The sequence below is a fragment of the Anthonomus grandis genome, chromosome 4 (assembly GCF_022605725.1).
Source record: "Anthonomus grandis grandis chromosome 4, icAntGran1.3, whole genome shotgun sequence".
NCBI lineage: Eukaryota > Metazoa > Arthropoda > Insecta > Coleoptera > Curculionidae > Anthonomus > Anthonomus grandis.
The window spans coordinates 11095422-11120281 of NC_065549.1; the positions used below are offsets into that span (position 1 = coordinate 11095422).

The window sequence follows — 24860 nt, forward strand, 5'->3', positions numbered from 1 at the left end:
TTTCTTTGATTTGGTGTGCGAAAATCGTGAGTATACTTACATCGATAATGGTATAACCATCATGTTGCCTCGTTATAAAAATACCCGTTGCAATAATAAAAATTATAGCTATTAGTAGCACTGACCACCCTAAGGCATATAGCCATACCGGGTCTACTCTGTAGATGCCATTTAGTTGCATTGTGGATAGGGCCCATATAAATAAGCCAGTTAGAAGGAATGGGATGAACCACCATAAACCCAGCCAGATTTTTGAGAGGATATGACCGAGCATAAATTCAAAATCTGATTGGATTCTATTAGTACCTAAAAGAGCAAACGGTTGTCATCTACCTACATAAAGTTTTAAGCTAGTGTTTACCATAAAATGCCACAAAAGCTACAACTTCTGCAATGACACAAATCATAATCAAATTTCCCACGATGTAATGATCCAGCAGGTGAACCAAATCGAAGTCTTTTTTGAGGAGCAAAAGGCAACTCATTACGAATCCGGTGAAGCTGAAAACTACGCTGGTCTGCCACCATTTTAACCTTATCCCATCGTGGCCGTATATAGCTTTTAGGAGGGTGTAGGAAAGGGTTGCCTAAAAATAAGTTTAAACCGTTTTAATCAATATTATTTTCAATTTTAATCAACATAGTTTGTATGTAGATGATTAAAGTCTAAAGTTTCACAAGCTTCATTGCTAATCCAGCTGTTGAGTAGGAAGTATTCAGTGAATTGAAAAATAATTTGAAGTGATGTCACGATTATTTGATATATTTTCCAAAAGACCTCCGTGAAAAAAGGAGAGATGTGTAGAAATTATTAACATATAACTAAATGTTTACCCTCAAAATATTTTCAATATGCAAGTGCGATACATCGTTAAAAATGTAATTTCGGAGAGTGTTGACATCTGGTGCAGATTATTATTTGCAAGTAAGAGTAAGGTTGACTTTTTGAAAGAAAATATAAAGATTTAAATAGATTATTTTGCGATTGAGTATGTGGACGTGGCTCGCAATTTGGGCCTATTATTGGATTCACAACTAAAATTTGACCGTCACGTTGCTCAAGTTAGGAAGAAAGCATTTTATCGTTTAAAGTTGTTGTATTGTAATCGTCATTATCTTAGAGTGAACTTAAGAATGGTATTGTCTGAGTCTTTGGTTCTTTCAAGATTCAACTATTGTGACTTTATATATTATCCTTGCCTTGAACGAAATAAAGTTCAAGACTTATTTTTGGTGTAAGCAAGCACGACAACATATCTTAAAAATTGGGTTTACTTCGATGGCTAAGAATGGAAAATCGCTGGAGACTTCATCTGGGTGCCTTTCTGCATTAGATTATTAACTTTTCTGCAAAAAATACGCAATTAGATAGTATTTTTGATACAAGTTTTTAAATTTAAAAGTTAATTTTTTCAAAAATCTTTTTCTTTTATATCAATTTCTTTATTGAACCAGTTGCCAGTAGAGTTTAATTGTTTTAAAGTTTAAGTATAAACTTAAAACAGTGCTTCTTTGGATTAAACAGACAAACTAATGAACATCGGCTGCTATAATCCTTTATCTATTTCGTGTATTTATATCTCTTGCAGTTTCAAAGGACAATTTATTTCCTTTTTGTTAAATATTCCTAATTATTTGTAATTTAATAAATGCCATGTTTCTGTTATCACCGCACTGTAATATGATTGTCTTTGTTCATCTTAAAGCTAATTTTGGTGTTGGAATTTTAAAAGTAGTTTTGTCTCATAAATTATTATAATAATTGTTAAGGGTTGCATGGACCTATACTACTATAATTGTGTTGTTAAAGGAAACCAATCAAAAACAAAGGTAAGGACACAAAGTCACGGTCTCATCCAATCTATATAATTTCTTAAAAAAGCTTAAAAGCTACACGTGTTTCGCTTACAAGAGTTGTAATGTGATCTGTGTAGGTCTAGGCCTGATGATGCCGACAAGAGCGAAACACGTGTAGCTTTTAAGCTTTTTTAAGAAATTATATAGATTGGATGAGACCGTGACTTTGTGTCCTTAGCTTTGTTTTTGTTTTCGTTTGGTCTCTTAGAGAAAAATGGATGATTCGTTTCTAAAGGAAACCAATATTCTCATGTAATGTTAAATAGAATAGCAAAATTTGCAGGCCTTTTGCCACATTGATATTTTTTTGAGTGTTATTTAGTAAAGGCCAGATTTATTTATTTATTTATTACAAGAAAGGTTGATGATAATGAATGGTTGATCATCAATGGCCATCATAAAGTCTCTTTTAATTTGCTCTAGGACTTTAAATAATTAAGAATAATCTAAAAATCGAGTGTTTTTGAAAAACTGAAAAGAATTTTTGGATTTGCTTTTTCTGAAAAGCGTAAAGACAAACTTGTAGATTGTAAATTTTTTTTACGACTTATCTTGTTGGGTCAAATCCCTTTGACCAAAAATGTGAAAGCTAGAGGGCACAAAAGTTAACTTATTCAGAATAAAATATTTTTTTACGGTCGCAAATATTTAAAATTTGTAAAGCTTTAAAATACCTGAAAAGCACTTTTCTATGATTTGCACCGTTTTCGAGATATAGCGCTTCAAATGCAAAAACTTTTGAGTTTTTCATGCTCAAGGGGGATCCCGACTTTTTCGTTTTACGCTATTTAAATTGGCGATTTATGTTGAAAAATAGCTAAGCATATTTTCCTTGAAACTAATTCTTCTCACTAGTCGATTAAGTCCACTGCATTTTGTTATATCGGGTAATTTTTTTTAAATGAAAGCTTTGTTAAAGTTTTTGCAGAAATCACTCATGACTACTAAGATTCTGGGTTTTCTTGAATACTTTATGAATACATACTTTGGTAAAAATTCACTGTCACTTGATTTTTTGGAGTAATATATACTAGGTATATTGTACGCAACCTACAAGTAAATGTATTTCACTTTTACAATTTAAAGATACTATATTAGCATTTGTACATTGTTGCCCCATGTGACCAAACTTCCAAAATCTGTAACACTGAATGACATTAACATGTTCAAAATATTTGCATTTCTTGTATCCTATATATAAAACTTTCCTTTTTTCTTTTTTAATTATCAAACGGAATGTATTATGGTCAACTTTTCTTATTAAGTTGGTTTCCGCCTTTTTTTTGTATAGCTTATTGCAACGCCTCCTCTTCCCTGCCCTGCTAAGGCAAGTTGTCCTAACTGCAAAAAATGGTTTTTAAGGTTAAGACGGGTTTGCACGTAAATGGCAATAATCTTTTGTCCTACTAAACGAGAAAGTCCTATGTGTATTTGAAATACCCGAAATAGTACTATTTATTTTGGCCTAACTGCAAAAACTGCAAGGATTCCTAAAACGAATTGTCTTAAATAGATTTTAGAAGAAGTTTATGATTTTATTGATATTAGAGACTCAGTTCAAAATGCCAATTCAAGGAAAGTTAATGTATTGGAAATGACTGTAAATAATTTTTTTACTTTTACTGATTATACTTCAAAGCAGAAGCTATAGAAACTTAATGACCGCGTTTATTTAAAAAATATAATTCAAATAAATTTTGAAAGAGGTTGTAAATTTTTATATTATAAGGAAAAATTTTCTGATGAACTTAAGCAGTTGAACAATATATTTTTGGATAAGTTTTGCAAATATGGGCTAACCACGCCAAAACAAAAAAATGCTCCTAAGATAATTAATTTAATTAAGCTCCTAAGATAATTAATTTGTTTTTCACTTGTGATATTTGAGCTTAGGATTTTGTATTTTTCTGTAGTTTAAACTGTCATAACTACAAATATTTTGGAGAATAAAGAGAGTTAATAAACCTAACCCTAAATTGAGGTATAGTGTTATTTTTTTACCATATATTTCCGAAAAAAAAATATTCGGATTAAATAAGTAAAAAAAGTGCATACAAATACATTAAAATGAGAGATTTCTCAAAACTACTATTTAGCAGTTAGGACAACTTGCCTAAGCAGGGCAGTTCTAACAAATTTAAATCTTGATAATTCTGCACCTATTGTTATTGGGTTTAGCTCCTCTTAAATCGTTTTCTGAGTTTTGAAACTTTTTTGCGTTTTACCCTTTAACAATAACTTCCTCTGATTTTACAACTTCATTGTACACCAGCTGCTGTGGTAAATGGCTACTAAAAACTGAATTTGCTTTGTTAGCCAGTTGCTTTAATATGCCCTCCATAAGAATGAGTAATTATGTTATCTGTTTTAAATTTAGATTGTATGTGTGAGGTTACAACGTCCAGGAGCTTCAAACATTGAGGGATCTATCACATTGATCGCTCAATGTTTATACAACGATTTATACTGTCGATACTCACCATGCTTATAAACCCTGAAAACACGAACAATAAATAGGTGGCGATCATCCAGTAGCGAAAATCATCCGAACCCTGACTAACCATCGCATCGTAAATTAAAGCGAAAAGTTTCACTTCGGCAACTTCTGAAGTGCTGGTAACATTTTGACTCGTTGTAAGGATTGACGTTACGATTATGGAACCGGTACCAAATACAAGATTAGTTACTATATACCCCAAGGCAGTCCTAGAAACGTTTTGAATAAAAAAAAATTGCTGATTAGACTTGCTAATTAATAATACCAAAAAGGATTGACTTTGTTATAAATTATTCCTGCATTGGTAATAAAAGAACCAAATCCAACGTTGGTTGAGAAGAAAACTTGGATGGCCGCGTAATACCAAACCTAAAAACATAATATTTAAAATTAGTACTTGCTTAATATTGAAAATATTACCTCAGCTGTTTTCAAAACTCCCCAATCGACGTTTTCTGAAAATTTATATAAAACCGTCATTTCGGCTTCAAATAATATCGATTTCGTTGTTAGTGCTACATAGCAAGCCATCGTCGGAAATAATAGGATTAATAATGCTCTAATATAGCTTTTCGTTCTTCTTATTGATCTGAAAATAACTTTTAGTATGGTGTAGTCTTTTTAAAATAAAAACAGAACTTACAAGAAAACAACTATTATCCAAATAAATAACAGTAGCGCCGTGTAAATTCCAAAATAGTAAGGGTCGTCCAGGGGCGATTTTATAAATGTATCACTACAAATTTAATAAAATAACTTTTATGGGTGTTCGGTAAAATATTTGTACTATTTTACCTTAAACAATCCTGTCCATTTTTGGAAGCAGTCACATACCCATTCTATAAATATAAAATACATTAAAAGTCTTTTAATTAACATTTTTGTTTTTTTTTATATATTTAAATCAAATTGTTTTCATCAGATATTTGCATATTCATTTTCCTTGAATAAGAACAATTTCTTGAGCATTTTCAGGTATTTGACAAGGCCGTCTCTCGCATCCTCTTCTCCATGCCTCTCTATCCTGCCAATCTTCCTCTTCAAATAGTCTCCTTTCCATGTCCTTTCTTGTTTATTTTAAACACTCTTGTAGCAGTCATCCGCGCTTTCGCCTAAACTGTAGTTGCTAATCTAATATTTTTTTGAGGCATCGATAATCTTTCAAGCGTTTTACGTTTTCATACCATTTAAGTCGTCGTCTCTCCATTTCCTCCGTTATAGGTGTTTTTGCGTCCAACTTATTTCATTGCTAGTGACTCTTCAACCTTGATATTCTACAAAAGGAATTCCACTTCGGCCGCTTCAAACCTTTGACTATCTCTTTTTGATAACTCCCAGGTCTCTGAGCCATTTAATAGTATTATGTATACAAGTTTCATATATTCTTTTTTTTATTTGTTTTTGGATATTATTTGACCACAGGAGAGTTTTGTTTACTTTTATTGCTTATGTTTTCCCTGATTTATGCGATGGGTTATTTCTTTTTTGCTGGATTGTTCTGTTGTTACTTTCACTCCTAAATAGGTGTGGACTTGACAACATTGAATCACATTTTCCTTTATTTCTAGATCAAGGTGAGGGGAATCAACTAACAGATAGCTTTAGCGAAGGTTATCTTTAAGCCTGCATCCTTGAAGGGTTCAAATATTTTTCGCATCATATATTCTAAATCATATGTGTCGTTAGCTATTACGATTTGGTCATCTGCGAAAAGTAAACTGTGCAGGAAACTTTTATATCCAGTCCCCGGAACATTTGTTTTGCCATACCTTAGTATTTCCATTACCAAGTATTTCGTTAACATAACTTTGAAAGAATCTTCGGTTTTAAAACTTTGGATAGCCTCCTTCTTCTTCTTTATGTACCGTCTTTATTCTGAAGTCTGGCTATCATCAAAGCTATGCGTTTTTTGGATCCTACAGATCCAAACATACCATTCGTACTATTCTGTTAAGTTCTTCAACCATGAATTCCATCTGCTTCCTATGGATTTTTTGCCCATTATTTTTACCGAGATAATAGTTCGCAGTAACTAGTATTTAATTCCTCTCATAACATGTCCCAAGTATTGCAGTTGGGCTTCTTAATAGTAAGTATCAATTCTTTCTCTTAGTACATACACGTTTCAAAAGCTTCTGTCCTTTTGGTATCGATCTTTTTCAATGTCCATGCTTGCATTCCGTAGAAAAGAACCGATAGCACGTATTATCTCACAAGACAAATTTTAAGCTTAAGGCTTGATCTCGTCTACCGAAAACCTTCTTCATTTTAGTAAATATGGCTAGCGTTTTCCACTCTGATCCTGAGTTCTTCAGAGCTATCGTTATTTTTGTTGATAACTCCCAGGTTATATGTTCTCACACGTTCAATTTTTTGTTTGCTCTGTTTATGAAGCCTTCTGGTATAGGTTGAATAAGATTCGTAAGAGTATCCATCCCTGTCTTACGCCTTTCCTAATCTCTACACATCTAGACATCTTTGAGGCATAACCTTAAGTCCAAATAGTGCTTCTCTTGTTCCTAGTCCGTTCCGAAATCCGAATTGGGTATCACCAATATCCGCATTAGGAATATTGTGACAAAAGTTGATAGAGGCCATTCCTTTGATATTTTTTCTATTTTGTAGGTGCAGTTTAAAATTCTGTATTCACTGAATCAATTCTGATGTATGCGTATAGTATTTCTTTTATATTTTGTTCCTTCGTCGTCTTGTATGCTATCTACATTATGTTCTTGTCCTTCATTGTCCAACAAATATTCTACATAATTCTTTAGAGCTTTTGTTGTAGATCGGTTCTTATTTCTCCATTTCCATTGCATAATAGAATAAGATGATTCTGTATATACCGGCCAATCCGTATATATATTTTTATGTTGGTTAAAAGTGTCATTCAGTCATCAGTTCTTCAATTTTCTCTCCTTTTCTTCCATAAAAAGTTTCTTTAGCTGATAAGGACAGCTTCTCTTATCCACTCTTGCCCCTTTTCTGCTGTTTTTCTCTGGTAAGCAAACTCTGGATATGCTTTATCATATTCTTTTAAATCTAGTTTTTTTTATAGCCTATTACCAATTCCTACTTTTTTTCTAACCCCTTGTACAACGATTTTATGGCGGCTACATGTTTTCCATGTATATTTTCCTGTTGTCTAGAACCTAGTGGAGTTTTTTGAGGAGAATTATGTCATATGCTTGTTCAATATTTGAATTATCATTTTATTCTGATTTAACGTAATTTCGAAAATTGGAGACTCAAAAATGCATTTTAAGGCCAAAGATATTATCAAGGGACTTTTTAAATATATCTTGAAAATTTTCGAACTTTTTGCAAAAACCCTTACAGTGTTTATTTTTATACAATACATTTTGCATCATAAGATCACAGCTCAAAATTTTTGAAAAACAAATTTTTGAATACGTTTCGAGGAACATATACAAAATTTATACTTTTTTTTTATTTTTTAAAAAATTACCTAGAGCAATTTTGCATTTTTAGAATTATTTTTCTTAATTCAAATTTGTATGCCTTGAAAACAAATCTTTTCTATAAGGTATTTACAGCTTAAGTTTTTTTTGACTGAAACTTATTTTTTAAGTAAATTTTTCAGAAACTGTATGCTCATAAACAGAATATATCAAGAAAATCAAAAGGATAAGAAAATGGTTTGCCCTTCCTTAATTATACATCTTACGGGTATACCAGCATATTTTTTTAGCTTATATTTTAATCTATGTATTGTTTGTTCAAAATGAGAAAAATACCAAAAAGAAAACATGAAATGTTAGCCCATATTAAGCGCCCCACTTTTTAATAAAATCTTTTTTATAGACATTTTTTCCAAGTTTTCGATATTGGCTGTTTTGTGTTTCATCTCAAGATCCTCTTTAAATTGTAAATCTCGTTGCTCTTGTTTTCTGGCTCGTTCATCCTATTCTTTTTTAAGATCTTTTAAATTCAGTAAGTTTTCTTTCATAGGGCAATCTTGTTTTCTGTCTCTCTCTGATTTTTTTTTTCAGGTCGGATTTAATTGTCTATAATAAATCTTCCTGTTTCTTCTCGCTCTTGCTGTTTACGGTCTCGTTGCTTTTGTTCTTCTCTTTGTTTCTTATCTCATTTTTCCTATTTAGGGTCTCGTTCTTCTTGTTATTCTCTCTGCTCGTCAAACTTCTGAAATAGCAGCTCAATTAATTTCTCGACCTCATTCATTATTTCGTTCAATCTACATTATTTTTGCCGATAGAGACTTATATTTTGCTGAGAGAATACTGACAGTTGAAGCAGGTGTATAAAAAAAAATAAAAATTTAAACTACCTGGATTTACGATAAAATAACAGAAAAACCCTGAATTGGAGCCCCCAAATTGTTTCCTCAAACAAGACGAACTATTAAAAACTAGATCCTATAGATGAAAGTATTAAACTAAACGTAAGTAAAACCCTGAATAAATTTAACTAATCAACTTAAACTACAAGATATGAACAAAACAGTATAAAAACTATGAGAATAATTAACCTATTTATGTTTTCATAACATTATCATCATCATCTTGCAGCCGTCACTGTCCACTGCTGAACATAGGCCTCCTCTAAGTTTCTTTATGTCTCTCGAAGCCTTATATAATCTATTCCATTTGCTCCAGTGCTACTATTATTGATGTTAGTTCGATCGTGTCAAATGCTTTATGAAAATCGATAAATACCAAGGCTAAAGGTCTAATGTACTTCACCGTTTTTTATATCAGGACTTTAATTGTTTGAAGATTGTCATTTGTCCCGTAACCTTTCCCAAAGCTGGCCTGTTCTCTTGGTTGATAAACATCTAATTTACTTTCCAGACGTTTGGCAATGATTTTGGTATATAGCTTATACAAATGGCAATGTATAAGCTTTATACCAATTCTGAACAATTCCCAAAAACTTGGATTTTTGTTTTTGGAGTTAATATCTTGTTCCAAATTTGTCTTATATATAAAAAAAACTTTTCATTCGAAACGTTTTTCTTTATAAGGGATTTACGGTTTAATTTTCTTTTAACTGGAAACCAGTTAGTTCGGAAATTTATGTAAAACTGATTCAATACAATATTTCTACCAGACTGTAGGCAGCAGTAGTTCCCTGAATATTTTTTAAAATATTTTCAAATAACTTACCTCGGTGATAATCACACCACTGGCACACTCCGTAAATGGAACTGGGCCTTTTTGGATCCATATAAAGTACATCAGGGCCATCCCGATATACAAGGGATAGTAAATACTTAGTAGACAGCCTGCTAGTAGTTTTACGTAGCCTATTCCTAAAGTAAACCAACAATTAATTGTTTCTGATTACATGTTTAGAGGTGTTGCTTACCCTTAAAAAACGGTACAGCCCTCCAGCTCTTTATAAAACCTTCTTCGGCCATTTGGCCAATTCCCAGCTCTAAGAATAGCAGTGGAAGGCCAATAATCACAGATAAAATGGCATAGGCCACTAGGAATGGTAGCCCGCCTCGCACTACAGTTGTCTGGGGCAATCTGTACAGATTACCCAGACCAGCTGCCATTGAGATAGTGCACATTATGGTTGAAACGTGGATGCACCATGTCTTGCAAGACTGAAATAGATCATAACATTAATATAGAGTAAAAAAGATAAGGATAGAGGCAGGATATATTAACTTCAATAGGCAAAGAAAGAATCAAGATCTTTTTAATCCATTGTAAAATCATGATGTTTCATAATGAAAAAATGATCATGATTTAGATAATCTCTTATTGACCGCTATTATTATTAAATAATAGCGGTCAATAAGAAATAAATTATCATGCTATGGATCATAACAGTTCATCAACAAAAATAATTTTCGTGATTTAAGTATATTCCATTGGGATCAGAGTTAATGGTGTTGGATCAATAGTATTCGGTATGCTGATGATCCAGTTTTCATTGCGGAAGGCATGAATAAATTACAACAACTTGTTAAAACCAAATAAAAACACCGAGAAAACTAAGTTCATGGTAGTAACAAGGGATGAAAACGCTTGTACTAACTCTGAGCTGCCTTTTGATGGAAAACCAATAGAACGTGTGGAATGTCTTAGATATCTTGGAACATGGCCATCCAAAAACTGGACATCAGACAAAGAGTTATGAAAATTCCGTATAGAAAACATTTTGCGATTTGTATATTGAACACAACAGACTCGCGCCACATTTATATTAATGAAAGTGATATTCACGTGTTTCGGTTTTGATCTGGAGCTTAGGTTGAGATTTGTAGACTGCTACATCTGGTCGGTTATTCTCTATGGAGCTGAGGGTTGAACTTTCAAAACAAGTAGGATTAAAAAATTTAAAGCATTTGAAATGTGGGTGTATCGCAGAATTTTCAACATCTCATGGACAGCCAAAGTAAGAAACGAAGAAGTTTTAAGAGTGATAAATAAAGACCGTCAGTTCTTCGATACTATTAAAAAGAGAAAAACAGCTTACTTAAGTTATATTATGTGCAATAAAAAATACAACTTACAATACAACAATTAATTATCGAAGGCAGATGAGGAATTTGGAAAAAGAGAATGGCATAGCTTCGAAATAACAGACAATGCACAGCTTTACATAACATTCAGACACTTATACAAGAATTTGTCCATTCTCATGCAACTCGAAATAACGATTTTATTGTACCTATCCACAGATCTGCTTTTAGGCGTTCTTTTAAGTTTGTTGCTGTTCTGATCTGATGGAACAGTCTCTCTCAAGAACTAAAGGAATTACCTTTCCAAGGCTTTTTTAAACAAGTCAAATTAAAAATACTTTAGGGTCAAAATAATAATTGATTTTGTTTTTTGTTTGTGTACTTGCAAAAAAAAAACAGTTTTACGTGTCACCGACTAGTTTCACACGTTTATCTACATTTCTCTACATGCCGGTGCCCCTTCTCGCTTTCTCGCATCGGCGCTGCCTCCCTATCTAAGCTGGTATCCCCATTCCCCATTAAGGTACCCATGACTTCATGAGTGTACATGTCTTTTTTTTTATTAATATTTTTCTTAGTGATTTTTATTGATTTTTTTTTATGTTTTTACATTCCTATTCAAATATAGGTTCTTTTAATTTTGTCTCATAAATATTTAAAATGTATTGCAACTGGAATGTAAATACTTGTTTAAGGTCTTTAAAGGGGTTGTCTCACTTGTACTACAGTTTACTGATGGTGCAGGCAAACGGTTGTTTTAATCGAGAGACACTCCTATTTGTCATAATATAATAAGTGAACACAAAAATGTAACTTGATTGTAAAACTGACAAATAAAATATTTTTGTATTTGTATTGTATTGTATTATACAGACGGCTAGAGAATATGGTCGCTAACATACATGGATGGATTGCAGATAAAGAAGAATTTAATATTGATCTTATTCATCAAGAAAGTTCATTGACAAAAAACATTGTTATGATTTAAATATATTTCGTGTCCGATGATTTAAAAATTACAAAAAAATGATTCCTATAAGCTAAGAACTGATAAAATAAATTATTTCACTTACCGTAAAGGCTTATGAATTTGAAATCAATAAAATAATTGATATAATTGAAGTATATTCCTTGTCGGCTGGGACTTTATTCAGAAATTTAAAAAAATATTCAAATAAGCCGAGAATTGATTAAGCAATTTTTCCACTGATGTTAAAGCCTCAAGAATCAACAATCAATAAAGTAATTGATTGAATTCAGACGAGCCCGTATGAGATGTGAACAGATTAAATTATCATCTGATTGATCAAATTCATTGACAAAAATAATTATCGTTATGACTTAAATATACTCCTTATTACCTGGGAATTAAGAAATTTTTAAAAAAACTGAGAATTAATTAAACAATTTATTTTACTAACTATAAAGGCTTCTAAGTTAGCAATCAATAAATCAATTAATATAATTTAGAAGTTGTACACTTATGAGCCGCGAATTCATTAAATTATCATTTTATTACTCATGAAAGTTCATTGACAATTTTTTTAAAGATTTAAATATATTCCTTTTCAGCTGGGAATTGATTAAATAATCATGTTACTGACTGTTAACGCTCATGAATTAGGAATCAATAAAATAATTGATATAATTCAGAAGAACACGTATGAACACGAGCCGTAAACTGATTAAATATTTTTTTTCTAAAGATTTAAATATATTCCTTATCCACTAGAAATTGATTCAAAAATTTTAAAAAATATATATTTGAATAATCTGAGAATTGATTAAACAATTATTTTATTGACGGCAAAGACTTATGGATCAGCAATTAATAAAATAATTGATATAATTTAAAAAGCACTTATGAGTCGCAAATGTATTAAATTATCATCTTTTTGATCATAAAAGGTTATTGACAAAAAAAATTATGAATTAAATATATTCCTGGTCTGCTGGGAATTGATTCAGATATTAAAGAAAATTATTCAAATCAGCTGAAAATTGATTAAATAATCATTTTACTCACTGTAAAAGCTCACGAATCAGCAATCAGTAGAATAATTCAAAAGATTATGTAACAGCCGCGAATTCATTAAATAATCATATTATTGATCATGAAAATTTATAGACAAAGAAAATTATTGAAATATATTCCTTGATTCAGAAATTAAAAAAAAATCAAATAAGTTGAGAATTGATTGATTATTGTAATAAATAATCAATGACTAAAATAATTGCCACAATTCAGATGAACATTTATGAGCCGGGAATTGACTCAATAATCATCTTACCACCTGTAAAGGTTTATAAAATAAATCAAGTGATTACTATGATATTAATAAGCTAAGCATTGAGTGTTGGCTTATCAATCATTTAGGAGCCATGAATTTATAAATTTATTCATCACTGATCAAAAAGATCGTAATTTTTATAATTTTGATAAGCCTCTATTGGCTAAGAATTGATAAATAACTATGCTATTTTAAAAATTCTTGAAAAACGGTTAAGTAACTGTTGTGATTCACTTAACATCTTATTGGTTTATAATTAATTGAATGATCTCAACAATGGTAGAGTTTCATTGGGACAAATAACAAAAATTTTTGGTATTTAGATAACTAATGTTAATCTTCTCATGGTAATGATATTCCATTCGGTTATTAAGTAACATTACACTTTAGAAATGGTCGTTGCATATTATCTAGATACCAAAACAAATTGTTAAATGAGTTCTCAAAATATTTAGATTCTAGGGAATTTGAAACACCCCGTATAGAACCTTATGTATAAAGATGCGGCAAAAATAGGTTCCTATAATAAAAACTAGGTGTTTACTACCCAATTAACGTTAAATTCAAGGTGTCTCCTTAATTGATCAATTATTTATGGCGTCACAAGTGTAACTAGAGCAACTTATCTATAGATATAAACGAGGTTGGTGTATAGTTTACTTATTTAAAAGTGCTTTAACCTAAATTATATGCTACTTACAAACGACTTAATGTTTCATCAAGATACAGGGAAAGTAAAAGTCAAATGCAACTTTATTCCCTGGAATATTTCTAGTAAAAAAATTTACAAATTATATTGTTATATTCCAGTTGTACACGCCATTAAATTATTGTACAAAATAGTTGGCATTGTTTGTAAATAGCAAATTTTCATAGAATTTTATACATTCTATGAATGTCTCAATAATACGAATCACATAATATTCACGTCCTTGGAATCTGATGTGGAAGAAACTGAGAATATTCCAAAAAACACTACAGGAATCTGTAATCAGAATATGATTAAAACAAATTAAGATAGTGTTATTTTCAAAATGCAAACAAAGAACACAGTTCTATAAAATTACAAAACAATTTGTGTTAAATGATTCCAAACCTTTAAATTATATAATTACAGTTAATTACACCAAATAAACGGTTTTTAAACAATTTAATTATATAAATAAAAGAGGCGTCGCTCTTTGTAGTAAATATGCGATCATCTAAAAGTATTTTCGGTTTCGAATACTTTCCAGTTTTTCTACATGAAGTGATCTCTTAATAATGCATATTAAAATAGATTATTAATTTTCTAATTTTGTTACTTTTGTAGCGATAATAATTGGATTAGCGAAATTTGAGAGGTTTCACGAAGCCGTGCATATTTTTAGGTTAATATAATATATGCATGTAATTTTTTTTGGTATTTTATTTAAGTAGTGCTAATATTACAAATATATTATATACAGGATTAAATAAATAACTTAATAGAAGCTATATATTCCTAAAATAAACTAACTTTATCAAGCAGAATTTCTTTTATTCCAAGGCAATCTGGGCCACTTTACATCTTTTCAGCCGTCACGATGTTTAGACAATAAATAATCTCTGTCTAGTATGTGGCTCTCAACCATTCGACTTAATATGCAAAAGGAAATCAAGGATATGTTGAGGTGGTAATGTCAGGATTTTCAGATTCACAAATACCTATCTACCTATAATCTAGCCCAGCCAAAATCCGACAGCTTCTCTCTGTAGACCAAAAACCAGAGTGAGAGGCATGACGTCAAGCCAATACAGTATATGTCATTACTGAGTGGAAGAGGGCATGATATACAGTTTTTAAGGCATCAAGAAAGAGTACGGAGGGCAAACAAGAAATTCTTTAACTTTTTTGAAAGCTCAACAATATGACAGTCCCACTTGATACTAGGGTCAATATGTACACCTAGGAACTTGGTACTTTCCAGACCCTCATTGACATTATCTATATTCTTGAAGGAAAAAACGCCTGTCTCATCATTCAGTAAGATAACATATTGAGTGTAGACCATTAAAAAATTATACTTATTATCATTTATGTATATTAAAGATATCCCAAGCAAGTTTCGAAAATTTTTTATCAAAACAGCAATTGCTAGTGACATCCGTTACAATCTGTATACACCGAAGTATATTTTTCTGATAATAGGTAGAATTTCGCCCATTCAAAATCATAAACCGGAACCCCGGTGTGCACCACACATACATAACAACAAAACCATATTATGCCTTAAACTAATAACGATTTATAAACGTAACAGTACCAATTATGAATTCTGATTTATAATCATTTCTGGGATCCCGTTAATGAATGATGGAAATGCAAGTTGGAAACAGACAATTTTTATTAGGATTTATGATGCATATTATAAAGTACTGATACATTCATTAATTTCTTGAACATTCCCTTAAAATTATGTGTATAGCACATTTAGGTTTTATCCCGAGGGCATAATTTCGGATACCTTATTGCAAATGCTTGTATTTTAGACTATTTCAATAAGATCATCTACGAGACTTGTATCTCAGATGGTTGAAAAAATTAGTTAAGACAAAAACTTTTTTTTCTTGTTTTAATATTGTTTACTATATTATCAACCCTTAAGTTATTAATAACAAAAGCAAGTGCTCGAGGGGGACGAGAGGGTGAGGCTGAACGTTACGCTGTGTTACAGGAGGGAGGGTATCGAACCGTGCGAAACGAACGAAAAAGTTTCAAAGTTCTCCTGCGCATATCTTATTCCAGTACGTATTTTTCCCCATCTTTTTAAAATAAAATTAATAAAAACTAATACAGATGAAGCGAGGCCTTTTTTTATTATTTTTGTGGATGGAGGTCCGGATCAAAATCCGCGTTATTGCAAAGTGAAGAGTCACGCAGTTCAACATTTCCTAAAATACAATTTGGATACTATTTACAGTGCTACCAACGCTCCTGGCCGCAACGCATTCAATCGCGCTAAACGTCGTATAGCACCACTCAGCAAAGATCTCTAAGGAGTTATCTTACTACACGAACACGTTTGTTCGCATCTCAATTTAAAAGGAACTACGATCGATATGGATCTCGAAAGACAGATTTTATAAAAAACTGTTGAGATCACAAAGATCCTACAGTCAAACATGAAGCTTGGGTACGATAAGCAAGTTCGTGAATCCCAGTATTTGTTACAGTTTTGTAAAATGTGAAGATGATTCCTGCTGTAGCCAGCCACGACCTGCATTTAAAGAAATTCTTCGTAAAGGATTCCTGCCACCTTCATTTCCTTTGTTACAAATAACTTATCAAGATTTAGAAATACGTTGCCCCAGAAAGGCACCTGCAGATTTGCCTCTGATGATTTTGTAGATTTCTTACAGATGCCTCATGACTTCTACAGTCTTTTCTACTCCTGTTCAGAGTGAACTCAAAAAAGTATGCAACAAACATGGTCTATAATTCTGAGGTCAAAAAGTACCCTTTCATCTCAAAAAAAAAACAACATATTCGTATGGCGCACACACTAATTGCTTCAATTCATATAAAGATATCGTCGCACAACGAGAAAATTAACTATTTTGTATTGTCAACAATGACGAGAACTTTGGAGATGCTGCATGCCTTGAAAGAGACGACGTTAATAAAACGATTATGACTAGTACTCATGTCTCATCCTCTGTAGTTTTAAGTCTTCTAATCATGGATGAATCAGAATGGTTGAGTTATTTTGAGGAACTAAAAAGATTTGTCTCTAAATTCGGCTTGTGACGAAAATACCATTTACTTTGTGCTAGCACATAAGCCCTGAAGGATATTCATCGGTAATTATAAGGAATACTGCACACAAAGTGTAAGAGGTTAATATTTCAGTCTTCGAACCTTAATCAGTCTTTGAACAAAATCGACAGTATCATGAAAAACAATTATTTTCTCAAAAGTGTTTCCATCACACCATATTAAACGAAAATCACTTCACGAATGATTATTTAAAAAATGTATGCGTTAGGAGGAGTGAGAGAGTCTATTTGTTATGTAGCGTTATGAGGAGGTGCTTTTTTTCTTATAAATCGTCACGAAACTTCTATTTGTCAATTTTCAGAGTGGCGCATTTTAATATATTCCAAATATTTGAGGTTATTTACTATTTTATTCCAGGACTTTCAACGCATATATTGTATAATTGTCAATCTAATTCCGGTTATTTGAAGTTTCTTTTTGGTATTTAAGTCATTTTATATATATTCAGTTTGAGGCCATTGACTATTTTATTTCAGGAATTTGAAGCCATTTGATTGATTCGGAACCAATATTTGATTTTTATTGCTATTCATTATGGCACTTTGTACTTTGCACCTTGGGTACCGGAATAACAGTTGGCAATTTCCAGGACTCCAGGAAGATTCCAATTAGTTAATGATGTGTTGATAATATCTAAAAGTTGGTCTCCAGCAACGTAAAACACATCACAAAGAACTTTTTTAGAGATCCCACTTTCACCATCCCCTACATTTTTAAGGTTTTTCAAAATATTTTCACAAACTATGTTACTTTTCAAGATAAACAAATGAAATTTGGTATTTTGATGGAATTGTTATAAGAGCATCTTTTGACATATTCAGTTGTTTTCCGCCTTCTTGTATAACCGTAAGTGACCCTAACTTTCTTATTTTAAAAGACACTTGGTATAATATTATGTACTTCGATAGAAAATAATATTCTGAGAACATTTGCTACTTTTTGTTATATACTCATTGAAAAATCAATTTTTTAAATCTTAAAATAGGGTGCCATAAATGTGTTGAAAGTGTTAATTTTTAATCAAGTAATTTTGGAAAAATCAATTTCATTACATTTTATGACTTAAATCTTTAACAGGCTTGCCCAAACCAGTAATTTTGGCATTTACTTTATTTTTTTAAATACCACGTTAATGAGAATAACCACTTTTGAAATGCAGATTTTTTTCCGTATAATTTGATATGATTATTTTTTAAATCGGTTGATTTTATTAGTATTTGTCGATTTTCTTAAAGTATTCCAGATATTCGAGGGAATTTTTTATTTTATTCGAGTCGTTTGCAGCAATATTTTTATTATACTTCGGATATTTGAAGTTATTTACTATGTTATTTCTGGTATTTAAAGCCATTTTATTTATATTTCAGTTATTTGAAGCCATTTTTATATGTCTCAGATTTCTTCAGTAATTTTCCATTTAATTCCTGTTAATAAAAGCTATTTTTTTATTTCTCATAAGTTTTTAGGAAACATTTATTTGTATACTATCATAGTCGTATTTCTTAACGTATTCCAGATATTTAAGGGAATTTTTTATTTTAGTTGAGTCTGTCATTTGAAATTTCTTCTTTTCTTTTTAGTTTTTTATATAGTCGCATTTCCTATTATATTTATGATATTTTACCTAATTTACTTCAGGCATTTCAATGACTTTTTTATATGTATCAAACTTTTCCATTAGTAATTTCCTATTTAATTCTTACTAGTTGAAGTTTCCTCCGAGTATTTGAAGCTATTTTTATTTCTTATAGGTTGTCAAGAAACTTCTGTTCGTCGACCTTTATAGTCGTAGTTTCTATTATATTCCAGATATTTAAGGGATTTTTTTATTTTATTCAAGGAATTTAAAGCTATATATTGTATTCATTTCATTGTAATGCCTGCCATTTGAAGTTCCTTCTTGATATTTGAAGTATTTTTCTTAAATTCCAGATACTTGAGGTTACTTACTAATTTATTCCAGGCATTTTTTAATTTTTTTATTTTATTTTTTTACATTTTAATTGTATTATTGTGTAGACCATCGTTTTGTAATATTTAATTTTTTTTTAAGTATTGGTGCATTTATATATTTAAATTTATTTTCTCTTCTTTTGCTTTGTTATTAAATTATATTTATTGATATTATGTAATTCTTGATTGTAATATGTATGCTCGGTAAGCTCGGTTAACTAAACAGCTCTGCTGAGATTCGCCGAGTTAAAAATAAAGGCCTTTTATTATTATTATTATTATTATTTGAAACTACTTTTTACATACACTACCGGCCAAAAGTGAAGAAACATTTACAAATTTAACAATAACATCTTAACATACAAGATATTATTTTCCATTTTTAGTAGAAAATATTTAGAAAAGCTCTATTATTACAGCATAAAAACACATCCTTTGTATTTACCTTATCAGTTGATCAAAAAATTATTTATGCTATTTTATGCGGACAAAAGTGAATAAACATTCCAAACAAATCTTATTTGGTATTTAAAGTGATTATTTATCATTAGTTTGATCTTAACGTTGAGTGTTAAACTATTATATACGATTTGTGCAAAATGCCTCGCGGAATAGATCTGAGTATTGATATCCGAAAATTAATTGTTTCAAAATTTCAAGCTGGTGTAAAACAAAGTGAAATTGCTAGCCAAATTAATCGTAATAAATCCGTAGTTTCAAAAACTATTGCTGCTTTTAAAAAATATAATAGTGTGACTACCCGTCCAAGGTATGGACGGCCAAGGAAAACGAATAAAGTTATTGAGAGAAAAATAAAAATGTTGGCAACAGAACATCCCTTTATGCCCGCCACAGAAATTTATAATGAAATACCTGGGGTTTCGGTATCTGTGCGTACTATTCGTCGTCGTTTGACTGAATTTGGACTTTATAGCCGTCGTCCAGCCAAAAAAACCATTCATTTCTAAAAAGAATAGATTGGCTAGACTCCAATTTGCACAGGAACATCTTGATTGGACAACCCAAAAGTGGAAAACGGTACTATTTTCTGATGAAAGTAAGTTCTGCCTATTCGGATCTGATGGAATGAAATGGGTTCGTCGTCCTGCCAATACTAGACTTAATCCAAAGTACACCAGGGCAACTGTGAAACATGGAGGAGGCAATATCATGGTTTGGGGTTGCTTTTCCGGATCAGGAGTAGGACCATTAAGAAAAGTTGAAGGAAAAATGGACAGATTTCAATTTTTAAGAATTCTTCAGGATCATATGCTTCCATACGCAGAAGAAAATATGCCGCTTCGATGGTCGTTTCAGCAGGATAACGATCCGAAGCATACCGCAAAAGTAGTAAAGAAATGGTTTGAAGACAACAATGTGCCCCTTTTAAAATGGCCCGCACAAAGTCCGGATCTAAACCCGATAGAAAACCTATGGGACCATTTAGTTAGGAAAATCAAACAAAAAAATTAAGATAAATTTAGAAACCAGGATGATTTGTTCACAGCTCTTCAAGAGGAGTGGAATTCCATTTCAGCAGATTGAAATTTGAAAATTTTTCATAGTATTTGAGGCAATTTTTATTCCCTATGCATTAGAAGCCATTATATTAGGTATACCAGAGTTTTCGAATTTTATTCCTGTTATTTGAAGTAACATTAAGTTTTTTTCTGGTACCTAAAGCAGCTATTTTTAGTTTATTCTATGCTGTCAGAATATCTCTTCTGCTCTTTGCTCTTTTATTATATTTCAGATAATTGATTTAATTTATTTTTGATTCCAGGCATTAAAGCCATTTTATATGTCTTTTGAACTGTTGGGATACTATTTTTTATAGTACTTTTTATTATATTCTAGATATTCCAAGTTATTTTCTATATTATTTCAGGCATTTGAAGCCATGTTTTTCTTGAATTATTTTTTTATATTTTCCAAGCTTTTCTATTTTATTTAATTTAAAGTATTTTATGTATATTTTTTTAATATCTTTTAAACATTTTTTCCATGTTTCGAGACGTTAATTTTAATTTTCTTTCTGTTTTTTTTGAGTGTTAATTTCTATTTTGCCTGGGATTTTTAAATAAATCCCTATACGCCAAGCAAATATTTAGTTCAGAGAATCACATTTTTGAAATAATATGTAATAAAAAAATTTAGAAAATAGTTTTTGTTTTCTTAATAAATTGTGCATCTTTCTTGTTCTAAATTTCCTTATTTAAAAGGATAAAAAATTGATTTAATCGGTTAACGATTGGATTTTTTGAACAGAATTAATATTTATGTTTCTCTGTGTACATATAGCATAGCATAATAGAGAGTTTTAAAAAGACAGAAGATGTTATTTCTCTAATACGCGGGATGGTTCTTGAGGCCGATAATGCATGAAGTTATATCTGTAAATTGAAAAAAAAATTGAGGCGCTTACTTTCTTTAAATATTTATTAACTGAATACTATTAAGTTTTTAAATGTATTTTCAGATTCTTCAGACTTTTCCTGAACCTCACTTTTCGAACATCAATAAATCACTAGAAACTATTTCACCAATTCCCTTAAAGAAAAACTTACTTTTTGACATCTGTAACTAAACCCAAAATGTAACCTCCTCCTCAAAAAGCACTTCACAACATAACTCCACGTATCCAAAGACTCGCACCTACGCAAATAACTCTGAGGACGGTACTGAACATATTCAAAACGTTTACCACCAATAGGAGATATTTGTTTCTGTTGACTGGTCATGTTCAATCATTTTTGAAACATTATAAACGAAAAGAAGATTTTTAATGTTGAAAATAATAATTTCACGGTCATACCGGCAAATAAAAGGCCTCTGACGCATACCGCGGTAAAATTTAAACTACTTACTCGATTCATTATCAATTTGATTCCACCATAGGCATGTGGGCAGTAGACTGTTGAAAATTGGCAGATGCGTTGTACATACGTTAAAGCCGATTTAAATTTAATTTTTTTTTTAAATTTAGTCGTGGGATATAGGGTTTCTTCGATGGAGGGGTGTTTCGTAGGGATAACTAAAGGGTTGGCTTATAACCACCTGACGCATTAACAAACATATTATGAATGTTTTGAATTATTCTATTGCAGGAATATTTAAGGAATGATTTGAGTCAGCAAGTTTGATAGATATTGTTGATCTTCCACGTTATCTCTCTTAAAACATCTAAATTAAATTGAAGTTTATCGAGCTTCTGCGTCAACGTTTTCATTCCTTTTTACGTGATTTTTCATTATTTAATAGGGATGTTTTAACATTTTATTTATTCAGTGTTTGATAGTGTCTCGATTTTCTGACTAACTATTATATCAACGTTAAAGGTTCTATGTACTGTTGTTTCTATTTCTGTCTGTCTCTTCAATGATATTATAGCCTTAAATAATTAATATTAGTAATTAATTTTCCTACTTTATCAAAAAGAGAGAAGCTGGCCAGTTGGTTTAACCAGTGCCAAAAAAGAAAGAAAAAAAAAGTCATTAATTTAGAAGATCCATAAAATAATGGTTTAGATATTCATTAAAGGCCTTTCTTTAATTGAAGAAAATGCCGCTTGAATTCCATTTGATATTCCTGAAGGAACACATGCATAATAGGGTAATAAAGCAACCTTAGTAGATACACTATGTACTAAGTTCCGAAGAGCAAAAATACCAGAAGCCACCTTAAAACATATACAATCAACATGTACATCCCAGATCGATTTAAATGCCCAAAAAAGTAGCTGGTTCCTTTGCGAAATTCTGCAAATCCAAGAGTTTTACTAGTATCATGCTTAATAGAATAGTATCAAGATCATTGATATAGATCAGAAAGATCACCGGTCCCATCACCGATACTCAACGTAATTGAAACCTGATTGTAGACCATTACAACACACCACTTGAGATCTATCAAAAAGAAAGTGTAGTATTTTAGTTCGCAAAAAAAAACCCAGTGAACCCGTCATTATTTATACTATCATTTATTAGATCTACCAATTGTCTAATTGCTAGAGTAGTAGATTTTGCATTTCTAAATCCAAACTGCTTAGTGCTATAAATTCAAGCAATCTGTTATTCTAGATTTTAAAGCTTTTTCAAATGTTTTTGAAAAAATGGGCACAACTGATATGGATCGATAATTATTTAGGTCATTGCCCTATATTAGCCAATAGAAAAAGAAATCTGCTGCATTATCATAACTATTTATAAATATATTTTTACTACTTTTACTGTATCTAATGATCACTCGTCATCATATAAACATTTTATCTTATAAGGCATTATCAGATCTGAAATTTAATGTTATAGTTTCATGTGCTGTTTGTTTGGGATAAATTTTACAGCTTTTTGTGCACATAAACATTTAATAGTATCTACACAATCTATATATAATATTTACGATATTTACTCGCTCAGGTTTTCAAAATAAACAATTTATTCTTATTCTCAGAAGCATTAGTAACGAATCCCACTATCAAGCTGATCTCAAAGTTTGATTAAAAAAAAAATAAGAGAAATGAACAAAGGGTGTTGCGCAAAATACTGCTTGGAAATCTTCAATAAATTAATTCTAGAAAATGCTCTGATAATTAACCTGTAAAAGTGAAACAATTTAAAATTTTTGTCTGATAAGTATGTTGCATTAATAAAGAGATTTGGTTGGGTAACCCATTAGCCTTAATGTCGAAAGGAAAGAATGCCTTTAAAAGAAATCAACACGTTTTTGGTGACATTGTAATTAAGGTAATTTGGGGTTTATGTTTCGTTAAAACCAGTTCAGGCCACACTGATATATATTTAAGCACATTAAGCACAAATTTACAGAAATGTGATTTTTTTGATAGCATATGACCTGTGAATATTATTTAAAGGGTAAATAATTGGTTAGTTTTGTATTTAATTGAGTACAAAATTGATTTAAAAAAAAACGCTAAAATTGGAGTCTTTTATAACTAACTCTGATAATCTTTTTGTCAAAATTGTGATCAGGGTTGCTGCAGCAAAAAAATTAAAAAGTTGCTTTAAATTGGATGTGAAGTCGTTTGCAGTTTGTTAAAATTAGTAATAATTTAAAGTTTTTTCGGTTTATTAAATCTGTTGATAATGCCATTATATTAAGATTTACAGTTTTTAATAAGGTTTAGAATAAATTAATGAGCACGGTTACATAAGCACGGTTCTTGGATCCCTTCTATTTATCATGTATAATAAGGATCTCTTCAAATTAAATACCCAAGGAAAAATGATTAGTTTTGCTAATGATACAGCGATCTTTTATACAGCATACAACTAGAAGGTGTTAAAGAAAAGAGTTGAGGTAGACTTTTTTGGTAATGAAGTCTAAATATAAGCAAGACAAAATGTATTTCTTTCACTTTATACTCCAATAGTCTACCAAATTTTAATGAGTTATTGAAAGTTGTTGAGTATATTAAAAATAACTAAAAAGTATTAAAAACAGATCATATTAAGTCTCTGGGAGTAACGACAGATTGCCGTTTAAGAGGGGACAATCATATGCAAGATCTGGTAAATAGAACAAGATACCTTGTAACAAGATTCTATTTTCTTAAATTCTATCTAGAGATAAAACACTAAAGACAAGTTCACTTTGCATTGTTTTAGTCCTACATAACCTATACACTTGCAGGGTGAGCGATGCGTATTTAAATAATTGAGAATTTGGTAATTAAAATAATATGAAACAAAAATCGAAGCTATATTAGTGACACTATCCTTTTGTACATAGAGACAGCATTGAATGATGTACGGAACCTGTATTTTTATAGGTTGCTTTTGTGTAGTGTAACGATCTTAACCGCCGCGAATATACCAGCTTTATTTGAAGTTATTCAGGAATCATCTCGATCTGAACCGAAAATTTGGTAATTTTGCAATTACATTTAATTGAATAATTCAAGATTCGCTTATTAAAATGTTTTGAAACTTTGCACAAGGGTTTGCCAGTTAGTCTCTTCAAAAAGTTATCTTACATTTTTTCTGTAAA

General features: G+C 30.9%; 1 protein-coding gene across 5 annotated transcripts in view; it reads right to left on the minus strand.

The window, feature by feature from the left end:
• The window catches only part of LOC126735717 (sodium- and chloride-dependent neutral and basic amino acid transporter B(0+)-like), a 53106-nt gene that overhangs the window by 5392 nt on the left and 22854 nt on the right, over positions 1 to 24860 (minus strand). For 4 of the 5 annotated variants that reach the window (XM_050439799.1, XM_050439798.1, XM_050439800.1 and 1 more), the window contains exons 4-12: positions 9704 to 9947; positions 9502 to 9647; positions 5150 to 5193; positions 4998 to 5090; positions 4775 to 4943; positions 4620 to 4723; positions 4338 to 4563; positions 362 to 587; positions 41 to 306 (exon numbers count right to left, since the gene is read on the minus strand). In XM_050439799.1, coding sequence (XP_050295756.1) covers positions 41 to 306; positions 362 to 587; positions 4338 to 4563; positions 4620 to 4723; positions 4775 to 4943; positions 4998 to 5090; positions 5150 to 5193; positions 9502 to 9647; positions 9704 to 9947 — 1518 coding nt within the window. Of the gene's footprint in view, positions 1 to 40; positions 307 to 361; positions 588 to 4337; positions 4564 to 4619; positions 4724 to 4774; positions 4944 to 4997; positions 5091 to 5149; positions 5194 to 9501; positions 9648 to 9703; positions 9948 to 21421; positions 21635 to 24860 lie in introns of those variants that run through there. The other variant, XM_050439801.1, reaches the window with a different exon arrangement.